Source organism: Triticum aestivum, chromosome 7B (genome assembly GCF_018294505.1).
Source record: "Triticum aestivum cultivar Chinese Spring chromosome 7B, IWGSC CS RefSeq v2.1, whole genome shotgun sequence".
Classification (NCBI taxonomy): domain Eukaryota; kingdom Viridiplantae; phylum Streptophyta; class Magnoliopsida; order Poales; family Poaceae; genus Triticum; species Triticum aestivum.
The window spans coordinates 533,287,878-533,302,276 of NC_057813.1; the positions used below are offsets into that span (position 1 = coordinate 533,287,878).

Below are 14,399 nucleotides of genomic sequence, written 5' to 3' on the forward strand. Positions count from 1 at the left end.
TGTTTTATGCTATTTTACCTTAAGAGTGTTTAGGTCCTACCTGATACTGATGACCATGTGCTAAGAACAATTATGTAGGGTTGGGTTCGATGACTATGAGGAGGATGATCGTATGATTTGTTATTAATAACGAGTAGAAGTCGTATGATGATGCATGATTAGTAGGACTTGTTATTATATATGATGATGTATGATGCGAGCATGCATGAGTTATTATATATCAGCGGGTGAAATGAACATAGCAGTATAAGAGAGGGACACTTCTCTCTATTAGCTAGCTAATAACAACCTAAAATTAACCCCCAAAACCCCTAAACCAGCCACTTTTTTTTAAAAGAAAAACCTCAGCTGCTGACACGTGGAAACCTTTTGCTCCCGGTTCATGTCACCAACCGGGACCAAAGGCCCCCTTGCCTGGGCTGCTCGCAGTGGCCACATGGAGGCCCATCTGTCCCGGTTCGTGTTAGAACCGGGACTAAAGGGTGGAGGCATTAGTCACGACCCTTTAGTCCCGGTTCAAGAATCGGGACTAAAGGCCCTTACGAACCGGGACTGATGCCTCCTTTTCTACTAGTGTAAGGTCGATTAGGGTTTGTGTCATGTCCAGGAAGGCGAGGCGACGGCTATCTGAAGATGAAATAAAGTCATTCACTCATGCCCGTCTATCCCCCGCCTTGGCGGTGCATCTAACGCCGTTGAATGGCGTGTGGAGGTGCGTCTCCGACAGATCTTATGGGATTCAATCGGAGTTGGTCTCATGTGGATCTTCATGGATACAATCTTCGTTCATTTTAATTGTGTCTTCGTGTTGCATCCTTATGATCTATGCTTCTCTTCATCAGTGGGATTAATGTTTTGCTGCGTTGATCATTTGGGGTCTTAGTACGATGACTTCTTGACTGGCTACTACAACAAGTTTTGTCCGGCTCCGGTGAGAAGGGGTCAGGCGATGATGGCACCGCGCGCCTTCGGCTTGCTCGAGAGCTTGTAATCGTCGCTAGATGGTCTACTACCTATATTTATTTATTATTATTTTTGGTATTCCTTGTACTACCATGACAAATGATTAAGTTTTTCTAAAAATACCCGAGAGAGGGTCAGAGAATACCCTGAAGGGTACCCATTTGCACCCTGAAATATGTCACCCGGACCTGGTCCTCTCTAGCCGTTAGACGGATCGAATTTTGATTTAAAGCTTGTGGCATAGATGTGCCTTTTGTGTCTAAACCCATGATCATTTTTTTATCGGTGCGCCAGCTCGCCTTCCCCCCTCCAACAGCTCGTTGTCGTCCCCCACATTTACGAAGCCAAAAGCACGCCGCGGCGGTACCCCACACCGCGGACAACCGCAGCGAGACAAGGACCCGGGAACCCGAGACAGGAAGCGGATGGGGGAGAGGGACCAATCCTTGCCGACGCCACACTGCATCCCCCGCCCACTGCCTCGAGCAAGCATGGCATCGAGCACTCCTTTCTATATTAACTAGCCCCGGATAGATAGATAAGAGCGAGGCATGGGCCGTCGGGAATGGTGATCACCGCGGCCAGGTCGTGTCAGCCGAGAAGATAGCCGCGACGAGTGTTTTCCTAGCGGAGAGAGGGCCAAGAATGGCGGCGCTGGCCGCCGCCGCCGCTTTTGCCGGCCTCCTCCTCGCCCTTGCGCCCGTGGTCGGGGCCGATACCGACGCTGCCGGCGGTAATGCCGGCCGCCCTCTTGGTTTCTTGGTAGGCGTTCGTTGTGTGTCTGATGCTTGGTATGCTCTGGGTTCTTGCAGTTTCGGCTCTTGGGAACCTCTACACCTCCTGGAACAGCCCGGCCCAGCTCGTCGGTTGGTCGGCGGCCGGCGGCGGCGACCCCTGCGGCGCCGCCTGGATGGGCGTCTCCTGCTCGGGCTCCGCCATCACCTCAATGTAAGGGTCTCTCTCTTGTCCTAAATTGTTCACTGATGAAGAATTAAAGAGGGCAAAGCGATTTGCCACATTGTGGATTGATCCTTGGTCGCTGCATTCTGGTTGCATGAAAGGTTTGGGCATGGTAGCCTCTTGCAGGGAAATCTCTGTCAGAAGTTGCATCCTTTGAGGTATTTTGGACACTGGAAAAGTGTACAAACAGTATGCTGGGCAGAAAATATCTGTTTGATTTCTGGGACAAAAAGTTCTCCTTTTCCTTTCTTTTGCATGCATGCTGTGAAAAACAGAGATTTATGTAACCCTGCTCTGAACTGACTAGTTTTATTTGGCTAAGCTTTTGGTACCAAGCTTTGGAGAAACCTCTATGTATTTGTGATTTTCAATTCAAAGTTGCTGTAGACTATCGAAATGTCACTGACAGAAGATTTTGCATATTTGTGCCAATTTTATTTTCCCCTTTATTTTGCTCTTATCTGATTTTACCGTTGTTGCCATAAGAATTTCTCTGAAACGAAGTTAATCAGCACTGATATACCCTGCTTCCTTCCTATTTTGCAGCAACCTTTCTGGTATGGGATTGAATGGCACTCTTGGCTACCTACTGCCCAGTCTAGTGGCATTGACAACGATGTATGAGCTAACACCAGTAGTACAAATCTTCATTGCTCTATGTTTTCCTTAAAATTCATATAATTTTCATTCCTGTACTTGCAGGGACTTGAGTAACAACAGCTTGCATGATGTAATTCCGTATCAGCTGCCACCAAATCTTATCCATCTGTAATGCTTCTCACCTTGCACATCTTCATTACCATTTACAAGTAATTTGTTCTTGCTGTTTTACTCATAGCGATGATGCAGGAATTTGGCCAGAAATAATTTTTCCGGCAACATCCCATACTCTATATCCAACATCTTATCACTTGGCTACCTGTAAGTTGCTTACTACCGCAAATATGTGATTAAATTTGTGGCATTTTTTATGTGACATGGTCTAACTACAAATAACATCTGCATGCAGCAATGTCAGTCACAACTCTCTGTTCCAGGAAATCGGCGAACTATTTGGGGGCCTCAATTCGCTTTCTGTATTGTAAGGCCTGCTGAGACTTTTTATCTTCGTCTTTTTGGGTGCTATGAGCTACATCATTCACTAAATAAGGATAGGGGTGCCCAAACCGAAGCTATGAGCTATATAATTCTCTTTCTTCATCTTTTTTGGTTGCCGAAGCTGAATTTAATTACCCAGTTTTACCTGTGAAATGTGCGTTGAAATGATGATCATCGGCACTAAGCCGGGCCACTGCATAAATGTTCGCAGAGCATAAGGATTTTCCCCTTGTTACATGACTTCATCTTGTGCTTTCTAAAATTCTTTCAGGGATTTATCTTTCAACAACTTGTCAGGGAACCTCCCAGTTTCTTTTGTCTCTTTGTCAAATCTTTCTAGCCTGTAAGTACTAAATAGTCTTCAACTTGATCTTCTCGCTTTTGTGTTTCAGTTTCATGGTTTTGATAGTTCTTTACTTTCATCCCATTATGCAGCTATATGCAAAATAATCAACTATCGGGCACAGTCAATGTCCTCAGCAACCTAAGCCTTACTACACTGTAAGTGACTTCCCATTTGCCAACATAACTGCTAATATACCTTGCCTGCTTTTTCATCTGATGCGTTCGATAATTGCACCTTTAAACAGAAATATAGCAAACAACAACTTCAGTGGCTTGATACCTGGGGAACTCAGCTCGATTCCAGACTTGAGGTAGGCACTATAACATATTTTATTACACAAATCATAATTTTTAGATACTGATGGGTCAGTGCAATTGCAACCATAGCGCCGGAGGGAACTCATTTATCAATATGCCTGCATCTCCACCACCGATTATCATGCCACCGTCCGAGAGTCCACTTGCTCAGCCGGACCGTCCTCGAGTACCAACAACTTTTCCAAATGGCCCTGAGGATGAGATCCCTATCGACGAAGGTGACAAGAAGCAAGGCCGGCAAACAGGTCTGCTTGTAGGGTTGGCTGTTGGGTCAGTGGCTGCTGCTTCATGTATACTTTTTGCGTTGGTGTTCTGCCTTCACAGTGTCCATAAAAGAAAGGATGGTGGTACCAGTGAACTGAAAGACTTTGTAGGTGCTCTTGCAGTAAACATAGACAGAGGTATGCTCCTATTTCTTCGCGCATGATAGTTTCTCGTTACCATTTGAAGTAAACCTAGGGATTTGTAGGTTCCCTTGCAGTAGGATTAGACCTGTTTGAGGTAAAGTGAATCAGATTTTGTTATTTGCTGTTTTCAAGATGTAAAAAAAAGAGGTAAAAATGAAACAGTTGCAGGAGGCTGAAATGTTCATTAACTTTAAATTACTAAATTCTGTCTGGTTGGTAATCCAAATCCTTACAACCATCTCGGTTCTTTTTGTGTGTGTGTAGATTCTAACAACAACATCCATCTAGACTCTCCTGTCGCAGCTTCAGTGCTCCAGCGGCCCATTGGGACTCCTGAGAGGGCGTATGGTGTAAATAGTTCTCCAGCAAAGAAGATAAAGGTTCCTGGTGCGGCGACTTCTTATACTGTTGCGTCGCTCCAAGTTGCTACAAACAGCTTCTGTCAAGATACCCTACTCGGTGAAGGTTCGCTTGGTCGTGTTTACAGGGCTGATTTCCCCAATGGAAAGGTAAAAATTCATTTTTATAGTTAACAGTTACTTTTAGTACTTCACAATCATACAATTTTTCACATATTCAGCTCCCCTTTGGGTTTTGGACCATTTTTATTTTGTTTCATCATACACTAGAACTGAACTATGCGCCCGGCAACAGGTACTTGCGGTGAAAAAGATAGACAGTGCTGCCCTTTCCTTGTATGAAGAGGATCATTTTCTTGAGGTTGTATCGAACATTTCTCGGCTTAGGCACCCGAACATCGTGTCGCTTACGGGCTATTGCGCTGATCATGGCCAAAGGCTTCTTGTATATGAGCACATCGGCAACGGAACACTACACGAAATGTTGCACTTCTCTGATGAGGCGAACAAGAGCCTTTCTTGGAACGCCCGTGTGAGGATTGCGCTAGGCACCGCTCGAGCTTTGGAGTATGTTGTCTCAGAGATCTACTGAATAATAGTGCCTTTCATTCTGCACTTTTCTGGTGAAGGGAACTTATAACAGTGTACTGCTAACCTTTGTTCAGGTACCTGCATGAGGTGTGCCTTCCCCCTGTTGTACATAGAAACCTCAAATCATCAAATATCCTGCTTGATGAAGAGTGCAGCCCACATCTGTCTGACTCTGGGCTTGCTGCCTTCTCACCAAACCCTGAGAGAGAGGTAAGTAACATGGTAGCAACATAGTACCAATGGATGTTTTTTTCAGAAGTTTCTTAATCATTTTTCATTGTTAGTTGGACTAAATCAGGTATCATTTTTTTATGTTTTGCCAGGTTTCAACTGAGGTGCTTGGTTCACTTGGATACAGTGCCCCAGAATTCGCCATGTCAGGAACACATACTGTAAAGAGTGACGTGTACAGTTTTGGAGTAGTGATGTTAGAGCTTCTTACGGGCCGTAAGCCGCTAGACAGGTACCATTTCTGACCTGGAAATATGTACTATTGCTGTACATTTGAACCAAAAAATCACCTTTTGTTCTCCTGTTGCAATTTGAACCATTGTGTTGTGCAGATCCTGGGAGAGGTCAGAGCAGTCCCTTGTCGGGTGGGCAATCCCGCAGCTTCACGACATCGATGCGCTCGCCAAGATGGTTGATCCAGCAATGGATGGGATGTACCCTGCGAAATCTCTCTCTCGTTTCGCCGACATAATCGCGTTGTCTGTCCAGGTACATCATTTTCTTTTCTCTCATGCTGCATAAGGCCATCAACATCTGTCCAGCTTGCAGCTAAAATATGAACATCATTCACTAGCAATCTGATCATTCACCCCTGTCAATCTCAAAGTAGATTATGTTGATAGGAAAAGTAGTGGCTATGTTGATATATGAACTGAATTATTCTCTTCAGAGAGGTAGAGTAAGATCATAAATTTTCTGTCTGCCCTTCTGTAGCCGGAACCAGAGTTCCGTCCGCCGATCTCCGAGGTCGTCCAGCAACTTGTGCGTCTGATGCAGAGGGCTAGCATGTTAAGGCGGCAATCGGGAGACGACCTAGGGTCTTCCTACCGTGCCCCGGAGCGCGAAGGAGGCGCGTGGGACGCCGTCTGAGGCCAAACCTCCTGCCAGCTATAAACCAGAGCTGTATCAGAACATATCATTCTGTGAGTATTAGTTTGTGTTCAGTTTTTACTTCATCTTCTGTCTGGTATTTCAGGAGCTTCAGCTTATCTGTTTGTACCAAATATGCTGGGAATTTTGTGAACGGCTTGTATAGATATAGGATTCTGTTCTGGTGATCAGTTGTAGATAAAAAAGGAAAGGAAAGTAAAGTGAGAGAAAAGGATTTGTGACAAGTTGAATGCTCACGCCTCTGTCAGACGGCGACCTGCGTGTGCCTTGCCAGTGTGGGAAGCCTCACTGATTCGCGGCGAAGCACACGTCGCTAGCTTGTCACGTCCTAACATATACTATCTTCTTTCAAACTAATTGCGTGCCATGTCAAACGTCTGAGCACATCATCTTTTGAATGCTCATATATTGGTGATGTTGAAGGCTCTTTTGTTTTCTTTCTTTTGTTGGGGGCTTGGGGGGGATCTTCGATGTGTTGCTCAACGTTTCGAATCCTGATACTATATGGTTTTTAAAACCGGACCGGACCAAACCCTTGACCTTAAGCCCACGCACGCTGAACGACCAATAACCAACTTTTTCGATAACCAATTAGGCTAGCAACACGTTGTGAATTATTAATGGATTATATCGAATATTATACGCTCTCATTTGATTTGGCCAATTTTTTAAAACAATAACTTCGACGTTTAGAATTTTTGCCGCGAATGAACTGATGAACTGACGGTCCAACCGATGAAAATTTAAACAAGAAGCCTCATCGGCTCGGTTTTCTAAGCTATGCATGATACCCCGCCCACCCTCTGTTCGCGAAAAACAAATTGTTCCACTGCGTCCACGGATGCACACAACCCAAATCATTCTTCATTTCTAATGTTGATCCAAATATTGGTCCTCTTTCTAACCGGAACCGGTATGTTTTGAATGTGTACTTGGTGAGTTATATATTTCTCTACCTAAAATTGGAGGTAACTTTTTAATGACTCACACCAGAAAATAATAATCAGATTTGATCGGGCACAACATGGTTGCTTTGGAAACTCAGATAGATCTTGATAACCAGCAAAGTTGAGTGACTAGTGGCACTGGTGGAGCTTGAGCATGGTTTTTTAGCCTCAATTAAAAAAAAAGAGCATGATGTCGGGAGGGGCCGGAACATTCTACTAGAATAGAGTTGAGAGGGCAAAGTTAGAGTAAATGTGTCATCCATGGCTAAAATGTGAATATCCAATCGGCTCCCGAGCTCATCTATACCCTGTGAACATTACATTCAAAAACAAGACTAGAAAAGTAAAAAAAAATCAATTTTTTTTGTGAGAAAGATGCTTGAGTGCGTGATGTCCGTGCAGAGATTCAGCACATTCGGACATCTGACGAGCTCTCAGCAAAAAATACAAAATCAGGTCCGAACAGTGCAAAACAGTAAACTTTTTCACATACCTCAAATTTATCTTTTTTTTTCTTAGAGCTCGTCAGATGTTCAAATGCGCTGAATTTTTGCACGGACATCACGCACTCAAGCATCTTTGACCATATTTTTTTTTGATTTTTTAATTTTTTTACTATTTTTTGGTGAATTTACTGTTCACTCCCGGGCTCAAATTAGCCCGGGAGCCAAAATGCCCCGTCCGGCTAAAATGGTCTTATAATCTCTTAGTTTACCATGCTCGCTAGAAATCAGGCGTTGTGGACTCCCCAGATTGTCTTGCGTGCATGTCCCCTCTTATCAATCGACCATCTCCCTTTTCTCCTGCATTGGTCCAATCTGTATGTGCGTGTGTTATGTGTTCACTTTGGCCCTCAGCTAGTCACCACAGGTTTTCTTGCCTGGCCCATACGTCCATGTACATGCCCTCTTCCCGTTTCTTGCATATCTTTTCATAACCCTGCAGATCAAGGGGGAGGGGAAAAGTGTTGGTTGCATTGGTTGTGTTGTGTCCGTCGGTTGGTGCTCCTGCTTTGCGCGGTGTTACATACTACCGTTGAGCCTTGAGCTGTAATGCCGCACGATCTACCTTCCTACAGCATACGCTGCACAGGAAGACCGCCTGCACACCACGATGGCCACAACCACAAGTATGCAATGGATAGTGAAATATGGTACTTCTATGAAGTTATGAGTGAAAAGGAGCATCTGCGTGCCCGGGAAGAATGTCCAACTGTATAAAATTCTTGCACTTGACGTATGCTTGGGGCTTACGTATATTCTATATGGAAAAGAAAACAGAAGTCGGGTACCAAGGCAGTTTTTGGACTCCGGATTAAATTAATTAAGTTTGATTAACTAACTTAGTTCTTTTAATACTATGATGATCCGGTTAGTTAAGTTGTCTTAATCAACGTCCGTGTTACACTCCTCGTCTCTACAAGCGATCACGTCTAATCTTTTTATATTGGTAGGCTACAGGATACTTAGCTATATTCTCTGTACGTACCCAATTTTGTAAATCAACACTTAGTGTGACGCTTCAAATAAAATTCCGACAGTAGAAAGTTCATACATGCATTGCAAAGACGACAACCAATGCTAAAACATTTATTAAGCTCCATAGGAATAGGATCGATAGAATCAACGTCACCATGCAATCACATTCAACTAAGTCTGTTTGATTTATACCATCCGCCCACCAGATGCTAAGCCCGTTTGATTTATAACATCTGCCCACCAAATGTACTTCACCGCTACGCTGGAGACCATCTCCATCACCTATAATACTTAAATTTTCGAAAAGGAGGAACCTATAATACTTAAATACATGCATCGAACTATATAAGACACCCAATTCCATTTGCATAAGGCAAGCAGGGCACACATTGCACGCTAGTGTTAGCAAGCAATCCATCAAACATACCAGGGCCATATCAGAAGCTTTGGTCCTTGGCATCCTCGGATGCCTCTGCTTCTGTAGTTCGGTCTTAGTCGTGTGCGAGCTCAATGATGACTTGTGGATGGTGGCAAGGCACGAGAGCTGGATGGTGCAGTACAACCGTGTGTACAAGCAGTGGCGGAGCTACAAGGAATTTCCTGGGCGGGCCAAGCCAAAGGCGGACTAAAACTTTTGCCCTAGTAGTCCAGTTTTACAGTTTTACCTTTATACTTAAGTGGTTTTGGCTCATGCTGGATGGGCCATGGCGCTGTTTTGTTCCTATGTAGCTCCGCCAGTGTGTACAAGGATGCAGTTGAGAAGGCACATCGATTTGATGTGTTCAAGGCCAATGTCAGGTTCATCGAGTCGTTTAACGCCGAGAAACAGAAGTTCTATTTGGGCGTCAATCAGTTCACTGACCTCACCAACGAGGACTTCAAGGCGACAAAGGCTAACAAGGGGTATAAACCAAGGTTCAAGAGGGTTCCTACCGGATTCAGGTATGAGAATGTAAGTCTTGATGCACTTCTGACAACCATAGACTGGAGGACCATAGGTGCAGTCACCCCCATCAAGGATCAGGGCCAATGTGGTAAGTATATTTAGGATAACAATGTACAACACATACATTTCATTTTCTAGAATGTCATCTTATAGTATCTACCAAAACATACCATGTGTAGGTTGTTGTTGGGCGTTTTCCGTTGTCGCTGCTACGGAGGGCAACGTTAAGCTCAAAACTGGCAAGCTTGTCTCGCTATCGGAGCAAGAGTTGGTGGATTGTGATGTCCACGGTGAAGACCAAGGTTGCGAGGGAGGGCTCATGGATGATGCATTTAAGTTCATAATCATGAATGGCAGTCTCACCACTGAGTCTAACTACCCATATACGGCGGTAGATGACAAGTGCAAGAGTAGAACCAATGGCGCCGCGACCATCAAAAGCTACGAGGATGTTCCAGCCAACAACAAGGGAGCCCTCATGCAAGCCGTCACAAGCCAACCTGTCTCAGTAGCTGTGGATAGAGGAGATATGACATTCCAATTTTACAAAGGTGGAGTGATGACTGGCTCATGTGGCACTGACCTGGACCATGGTATTGCTGCCATTGGTTATGGCAATACTAGCGACAGAACAAAGTATTGGTTGTTGAAGAAATCATGGGGAACAACATGGGGTCAGAACAGATATTTGAGAATGGAGAAGGACATTCCCGACAAGAGAGGCATGTGTGGCCTTGCGATGGTGCCATCTTACCCCACTACATAAAAAGAGTGTCATATGCCACATATCCTCCTATGCATACAAAGATCAAATAATTAAACGCGTGCACTTTAATTAAGTATAGTTCACATGTGTATCTAAATTATGTACAAACTTATGTCTTGTATAATTTCATATTCCATGAATGCATTATATATTATGCCATATATATAAAGATTGATGCCACATTTGTGTTAGCTATATCTTTAGGAGATTTGGCACTTATAGTTTTTTGGAAGTGAATTGTGTTGCCTCTTGTGCCTTCATGCATGTATAATGAACTATTTGATTGGCCTTTTGTTTTTACGATAATTTCGGAACCATATAGATAATATGTGAAAATAGTGCAGTTAATTTGTTAACAAATGTTGAAGCTTGAAGGTGGAATAAATGTTGGATGCCAATTCCTAAATCTCGAGCAACTGGATTAGGATGGACCATTCTATCCCCCAATCCCTGTCGTCATGGTCTTTCAACCCTCAACACCAGCCTCCTCTTCCAAACCCCACAATGCCAGCCGCCTGCCCCCTACATGTACTAAAATTCAACTTAACAACAAATTAAACCTATTATTTCTTTTTGGGGTGCTCAAAAGTTGTTCATACATATTGTCATGTTCATGTCACGTATTCGTCGCTTACTGAAAATACATAGTTGTTCCTACATCCATGGCTTCATGTTTATACATTCTCTTATTTTTCAGCCAAATTGTACAATCTCTTGTTGATTAATACATTTACATGCACTATAATTTTATTTGTTTGACTGACAGTTAGGAGGTTGTCCTAATTGTCATTAGCGGCCATGTGCATTATATAATTATTATTTACTTTGGTGATCCAAAATTAGCAAGTGGATCTTAATTATGATTAGTGATTAAGTATTATGATTAGCATCATAGGGTCCATAGCTCAATGGTACAACATTTGAATGCAAACAATAAAGCTATTGAATGGAAAGTAGGTGATTCAGAAGCCACCGACCTCGGGGCTGCCGACGAATTGGTGGGTGCAAAGGATAGCGCCCACTAGGAGGAATGACGATCATGAGTTAGAACTTTTGGGGGCTTGGACATCCCCAGAAAGTTCAAGAGTTAGTGTGCTTGGTGCACACTTGTTGTCCCAAGTTCAAGAGTTAGAGTACATGAATAAAATTAGGTGGAGGATTGGCCGTAAGCACTGTATCTCTAATGCGATAAGGGAAAAGGTGTTGGTATTGCTCTCTTCTATGACGAGTCCATGGAAATAAAAAAGGCTTGATATTGGCTCAAGGTATATAGATGTATTAATTGGTCTAAATCCCCGTGGTCCCCAGTGGCGGGGTACTTTTCTTTATGATGAACCCAAAGCTTAATAGATACATCACATGTGGAACCTTTTGAGAAGAATCAAGCCTAACGCAAATGAACCAGGGTTGATGATCGGTGATTGTAATGAGACCATGTGCCAACATGAACATATATCAACGGCAAAAAGATCAGAAATAAACATGGCAAATTTCCATGAAGTACTCACTGTTGGGGATATAACTATTAGATATGACCCGCCCAGGAGGGGCCGGGTTATACCTATGGCGGTTCATCAATATGAAGCCCATGAGGATATTGAAGATGGCGGCTCATGGGGCGAAGGCCCAAGAGCGACTTAAGGCCCATAGGGTAAACCACCATATGTGTATAACTTATATTGTAAGGCAAGTGTAGTTAGTCACCGAGCCGGACACATTGTCTATGAGCCGGCCGGGACTCCGTGAGCCGTTGGGCGTCAACCTGTGTATATAAAGGGACGACCCAGTGGTGGTTCAGGGTAAGAAACAAGAGATCGCAAGCTAGGTCAAGCGTATTCGCTCCCTGGTAATCGAGACATAAGCAATACCACCTCAAACTGAATTAGGACTTTACCTTCACCGCAAGGGGCCGAACCAGTATAAACTCCTGTGTCCTTTGTCCCGTTTAACCCCTTTAAGCTAACCTAGCTGCGATGGCTCCACGACTAAGTCCTCACACTAGGACATCTGCCGTGACTATTCCACGACAGTTGGCACCCACCGTGGGGCCAGCGCACGGTGGTTTCGAGTTCTGAAATGGAAGCTTCGAAGGGATCAAGGGATACGATGTGGGCTGGATGACCAAGAGTCGTCGCGGCAAGCTCTACATCGACGATGCAGGCTGAGGCTCCGAGGCCGGCTCAATTGAGTAAGGGTACCAGGTCCCCTTTGGCGGAATTCACGTCTCCATCGGCAAGATCGGTGAACCGGGCCCTGAGCTGGACATCTGCACCAACATCATCGAAATGGCTCAGCGTGTAAGACCCGCCCGAGCTCAGCCCGCCATGAAACGTGCCTTCGTGGGATTCATCCATGGGGCGGAATTTGATGAAGGATCTATGTCTGGCGGTGAGACGACCATCTATTCTGACGGTGAGACGGCCATCTATTCTGACGGTGAGTCGTCCATGGGTGAAACTACTTCATTATATCAACTGCAAGATGGCAGGCTCGGGGGCTATTCCGATGGCGATAGTATTCCGGACCCCTATGAGCCGCCGAACAGGGTCACAATCTTCATGGTTGGTACACAGCCTGGGCAGAACTCTTCGACTACAACAACAATGATCTCCGGGTCAGCAGCGGCGATGGCAGCCGGGGCAGGAGGCCCTGTGGGCCTGCCGGCTCAGGTTTTGATGGACTTGCTGGATAAGCAGACAACCTTGTTAACAGCAGAGGTTAGCCCGGCGAATCAAGCTCAGGATAATGCGGAAATTGCAAAACTGCGTGACGTGGTAGGGCTAGACAAGGAAGACCTGGCGGCGGAGGACGCTAGGATGACGGCGGAGCGGGCTGTTTTGGATGCTCAGGCACAACAGATTCAGGCTAGTTCCTTCCGGATCTCGTTGGATCAGAACGCTTCAAATGAAATCCTGAGAAGGAGGCATCGGAGTCGTCTGCCGCCGGTTTACGAGGCGAGAAACCTCTTTTGCACGCCTGGAGCGGGGACCAGTAACCAACTAGAGATAAACCGGGTTGGAGCGCCTGGGGCTGGAGCGTCGGCTCAACCGCGCACGACGGAGCCACCTCGTCTGAATAATACTCCGCCTCAGCATGTGCCAACACCACCGGGTCATTATTCCAACCCTTTGGATAATATGATCGCTGCGGCGACACGATTGGCGGCTCTCCCAGTGGAAGACGATTCTCCAGCGGTGGTTGAAACACGAAGGGCCAGGGAGCTTCTTCAAAAATTATTGGTACAACAGGAGGCGTATTCTTACAGTCGAGAGAGGATTCGTTCGACCCCTCGCCCAAGCCGGAGGTATAGCAGATACATGGACTCACCAGTCGTTTCAAGCAATGACCAGCGCCGTAACCAGACGTGTGGGCATGACCCAGCACGTGATGCTGCTCATGATTTGTTCGATCAGGAGAGGGCACATCGAGAAGCTGAGCAGGCGGCTCAGCGGGCGGCTCATCAACATCTTCCGGTTTATCCGACGACTTCAGTGGAAGCAGGCGTGACATCTAGAATCGCAGGTATACCATGTTTGGTGTCGGCTCTGCGTAATGAGCGTCTGCCCAAGGATTTCAAAGGGCCTCATAAGGTGCCTAACTACACAACCGACTTACCCCCTGAGGCGTGGATTGAGAGTTATGAGATGGCCATGGCACTGTTGGAGGTCAGCGATGCTGCGTGTGCCAAATACTTCACCGTGATGCTGAATGGGACGACCTGTACTTGGTTAAAAGGGCTGCCTGCCAATTCCATCGAGTCATGGGATGAGCTAAAAGCCCGGTTTATCCAGAACTTTAAAGATACATGCAAACAACCCATGTCAATTGTGGATTTGGATGCTTGCGCCCAAGAAGAGGGCGAGTCAACGACCCATTGGGTGCCCTGGGTCAAGGCTATCCTACACTCATCGGATAACATCAATGCCGGCTCAGTAGTTCTAATGTTAGAGAAGAATTGCCGTTTTTGCCTCTCAAGCAGAAGCTAGGGCGGCTCAAGCGCGATTGCAATGATATGGGGCAGCTGATGGTGACTCTAGTTAAATATGCCGACTCTGATAGTACCAAGGACCCCGAGTCTGATGATGAAAAGCCGGGAAAG

The 14,399-nt window shown here is 45.4% G+C and overlaps 2 protein-coding genes across 3 annotated transcripts; both read left to right on the forward strand.

Moving 5' to 3' along the window:
* The first annotated feature begins 1,359 nt into the window (after nucleotides 1–1,359).
* On the forward strand, nucleotides 1,360–6,387 carry LOC123159419 (protein STRUBBELIG-RECEPTOR FAMILY 8). Of its 2 annotated transcripts, none has more exons than XM_044577249.1 (16): nucleotides 1,360–1,696; nucleotides 1,776–1,911; nucleotides 2,470–2,541; nucleotides 2,626–2,691; nucleotides 2,773–2,844; nucleotides 2,933–3,004; nucleotides 3,293–3,364; nucleotides 3,457–3,522; nucleotides 3,612–3,677; nucleotides 3,754–4,085; nucleotides 4,380–4,600; nucleotides 4,746–5,017; nucleotides 5,116–5,251; nucleotides 5,365–5,504; nucleotides 5,605–5,761; nucleotides 5,987–6,387. In XM_044577249.1, exons 1-16 carry the CDS (start codon nucleotides 1,609–1,611, stop codon nucleotides 6,140–6,142), a joined length of 2,124 nt encoding a protein of 707 aa, XP_044433184.1. In that variant the 5' UTR covers nucleotides 1,360–1,608; the 3' UTR covers nucleotides 6,143–6,387. The 2 variants fall into 2 exon arrangements, with proteins under 2 accessions (XP_044433184.1, XP_044433183.1); XM_044577248.1 differs by having other exon boundaries at nucleotides 1,367–1,696; nucleotides 4,356–4,600.
* A 224-nt stretch (nucleotides 6,388–6,611) lies between these two features.
* Nucleotides 6,612–10,369, forward strand: LOC123159420 (senescence-specific cysteine protease SAG39-like). The gene is made up of 2 exons (XM_044577250.1): nucleotides 6,612–9,622; nucleotides 9,714–10,369. The coding sequence occupies exons 1-2, from the start codon at nucleotides 9,286–9,288 to the stop codon at nucleotides 10,298–10,300; spliced, it is 924 nt and encodes a 307-aa protein (XP_044433185.1). The 5' UTR covers nucleotides 6,612–9,285; the 3' UTR covers nucleotides 10,301–10,369.
* Nucleotides 10,370–14,399: the final 4,030 nt, after the last annotated feature.